We start from the raw sequence: 3,849 nt of genomic DNA on the forward strand, positions 1-3,849 counted from the left end.
CCTCACACAGGCTGGGCAAGTGTGAGCCACCACCCCAGCCCATGTTGTGTATTTTTAGTATGTCACTCTCAGAAACTGGCAAATCCATCAAACAAAAGTCATGATAAAGAGGATCTGAATAATACAGCAAGCTTGATGAGGCAAAGAAACTCTTGAATTCCAAGAAGCAGAGCTTTATTAGATTAATAATGCTGAAAAGTGTCTCTACGTCATTATTCACCAAAACAGCACGTTGGTTTCCTTTTTTTTTTTTTTTTTTTTTTTTTGGCGGGGGCGGGGGGGGGGTGTACCAGGAATTGAACTTCAGCAGCACTCCACCACTGAGCCACAGCCACAGCCCTACTTTGTACTTTATTTAGAGACAGGGTCTCACTGAGTTGCTTGGCACCTCCTGCCTCAGCCTCCCAAGTCGCTGGGATTACAGGCGTGCGCCACCGGGCCCGGCTGCAAGTTGGATTTCATGGAGTGAGATGAATTTCAAACACACAATGGATCAAGAAAATGAAGGAATGTCTGCTGTTTCATTCTTTGTGCAACACTGGGTTGACAGGCAATCAAAAACAGAAGAGTAACTATAGGCACATACCTTATTTGGGAAAACGGACAAGAAAGTCCTTTTAGGAAATACTATTTTTGAATCTACTAACTATTACCCAAAAATAGTAATTCATAGTGATGAAGCAGGTTTCATCCTGTGACTATGAGGATGATACAAATACTGATGATTCCAGGACGTTGATAACTCCCTATTGACTTTAAGTAAAATAAGCCCAACGCAGAGAAAAAAAAAAAAAAAAAAAACACTGCATGACAGCACATATATGTGGAATCTTTAATCTCTGTGTCTAAAACGCCCAAACATAGAGTAGAATGGAGGTTACTAACGGCAAGCGTGGGTGGAGAGATGCAGATTAAAGGGTACAAATAAGTCCAGTTACGCAGGACGAATAAGTCCAGAAAATGAGGGTGCACACTGAAGACTATTGTCAATAACATATTGTACAGTGGGAGTTCGCTAAGAAGGTATATTTTATTTACTACCTACAAACAAAAAAATCTAACTATGAATTGATATATTAATTTGCTTGGCGGAAGTAATCATTTCACCGTATCAAAACACCATGTCATATGCCTTAAATATATAAATACTTTAAAAAGTAAATTACAGCACACCTCTGTAATCCCAGTGGCTCTGGAGGCTGAGGCAAGAGGATCACAAGTTCAAAGCCAGCTTCAGCAATTTAGTGAGGTGAGGCCCTAAGCAACTTAGAGAGACTTAGTCTCAAAAGAAATATTTAAGAAAGAGGCTGGGGATGTGGTTCAGTGGTAAAAATGACTCTAGGTTCTATACCCAGTACCAAAAAAAAAAACCACACACACATACAAATAAAGCGTGTAAAGAGTTAATGAAAACAGGAGTATACATGAAAAAAATTCCTCTCACTTGAAACCCAATCTCTCATCTCATAAAGAAATCACTGTTATGTTTTCTTGTGTTACACAAAGGAGTTTAATAAGGAAAAGCATTGGTGTGTTTTAAGGTGTCAGGAGCTCAATTCAAACTATATATATATATATATATATACACACACACATGGTCCCTACAAAGCGATGTGAATAAAGGGCCACGCCCCGTTTCATCTACAGTGTCTTCTGGGTTCACGAGGACGCCCATCTGGGCCCCCGTGCTTTCTCTGCCTCCCTGGCTAGTCTGTCTGCAATCATGGCTATTGCCAGTCTCTCTCTAGCCATCTTCACCTTCCTTTCCTGTTTCCTAATATCTTCCTCAGTCACCAGGAACTGTTTGCAGAGGAGCTGGGGGCTGCCCAGACTGGCTCCGGGAATCGACTCCACAAAGTGTGAAGAAGGGGCAAGGGCAGGCACGGAGCTGGGGTGCAGACCACCAGCCAGAGCCCCCGGTATGGGTGCACCTATGCAAGCAGGTGCAAGTTTTTGCAAAGTTTTAGTGAGATCTAAAGTGCTGAAGAGCTCCCCGACACTGCTGTACGCCTGGAGTCCTTGCAGCCTCCTCTGCCAACAGACCTGTTGGGGCTTGTCCAAGTTCTCCTCCCATTGATGGTATCTAACCTCATTGCCTGGGTGTGATATAATTCTCGTAACTGGTCTCTTGAACGTGTAACTGGACATCCTCAAGGGGATGGAGATGCTTAAACCAGGCTTTGGTTTGGACTGGTTCACACAGTCACGCTGCTTCCTCTGTGAAGTCTTGACCATTTTACTTCTTTTCCTCTTATCCTGTAAACATAAATCGTGAAACTGGATCAAAATGATCAGCCGAGTCTGCCTTCTTTTACTATCCCTATGACAGTTATCTCGGCTCTTTGGAACTCCCATCCCTCCTCTTCCTCTGGGGTGAGTCTGACCTGCATCCTGGGACATCATCAAGCAGACTGGAGTTAAACACAGAAAAGTCCAAGTCAAAACTCTCCGCCATCTTGCAAAACCCCCTCCTGCTTGAGAATCCTTTAAGTCTTCTGTTGTCCTTGTCAGTCTCAATGACATGAAACTCAATTCTCCCTCTCATGACACAGGGTGCCCAGTCTTTTCCTCAATCCCAAATTCTGCTGTTCTTCTGTGTTGACCATTCATCTGGTTAGCCCACTGACCACTGGCTGTCGTACCTCCTGTACCACCCAAGTCCACAGTGAAATTATCAACTATTCCACCCTTAGAGACTCACTCCTAAATAATTTATAAAAACTATTTGCTCACCCCAAGTTTCTGATTTCTAGCTTTTTCATTCAAATGTCCACACAATAGATAAGAATCACTCGAAAATAAAACTTACTCCAGATTACATCTTCACCTCTCTCCCTCCCTCACCCTCCCTTTTGGATTCAATATATGCAGATAGTACATATATATGCAGCAAAGGGGATTATTTGATACAAGAATTCATTATATAATGATCAAACAGGATAATTAGCATGTCCTCCTCCTTCAACTGTTATCCTTTCTTTGTATTAGGAAACTCCAAACTTGTCTCTTCTGGTTCTTTATAAAATATGTAATAAATTATTAAGAGCTATCGTCACCCTGGTGTGCTACGGAACATTAGAACTTATTCTTTATGCATATTTTGGTACCCATTACCCACTTCCCTTCCCCTTACTCCTTTACATCTTGGTCTCCGTGGTCTGTGATTGCCACAATTCCCTCGGAATAATTCAAAATTCCTTACCATCCATCTTACCTGCCTTGCAAAATTTCAGACCTAGAGGACTGTAATTATCTTCACGCCACAGCTACCACTGATCTTAGGATAACTGCTGAAGAAAAAGCACACAACATGATATTTTGGTAGCACTATGAGTACAAAATATTCAGCGTCAACTGGAAAGAATACATAATGCTGGGGGGTTTTCTTTTCTTTCTATATGTTGGCATATTAACTCCTTTGAGTTTCCAAAAATCCTGTTATAAAATTTCCCCACTTTTTTTTTTTACATACACTCAAGCGCCCTTAAAACTTCTCTGATATCTCACAGGAAAATTGTAAAATATCAGATTGACATTTTAGGGGTCTAGTTGCCAAATCTGCAAATATCTCTGATTGGGTTCTATTGTTTCTACATTTTCTCTGATTATAAAGATATTTCCTTGATCCTCTGGTAGAGACCTGAGCCTCCTTCCTAGGAACCTCATGTCCCGCAATATTCCAACGTAGCCCTGGGTCCTAAACTTCTCTTTCTCTGGTGACTCCCACCTTCAGCATTTAAATATGTCTAAATTCCTCTGAACCACACAGAGACCCCATGGCCAGCCCTCCCAGCATCTCTTCAACCACTTTCTGCCCCTTGCCCTTGGCATGACCCACTGAGAAAAGAT

The 3,849-nt window shown here is 42.0% G+C and overlaps 1 protein-coding gene across 1 annotated transcript; it reads right to left on the reverse strand.

Annotated features, from left to right (window-relative positions):
• Positions 1-1,659: 1,659 nt before the first annotated feature.
• Positions 1,660-2,235, reverse strand: Mbd3l1 (methyl-CpG binding domain protein 3 like 1). The gene has a single exon (XM_027954879.2). It carries the CDS (start codon positions 2,233-2,235, stop codon positions 1,660-1,662), a length of 576 nt encoding a protein of 191 aa, XP_027810680.2.
• Positions 2,236-3,849: the final 1,614 nt, after the last annotated feature.

Source organism: Marmota flaviventris, chromosome 1 (assembly GCF_047511675.1).
Source record: "Marmota flaviventris isolate mMarFla1 chromosome 1, mMarFla1.hap1, whole genome shotgun sequence".
In the NCBI taxonomy this organism is placed as follows: domain Eukaryota; kingdom Metazoa; phylum Chordata; class Mammalia; order Rodentia; family Sciuridae; genus Marmota; species Marmota flaviventris.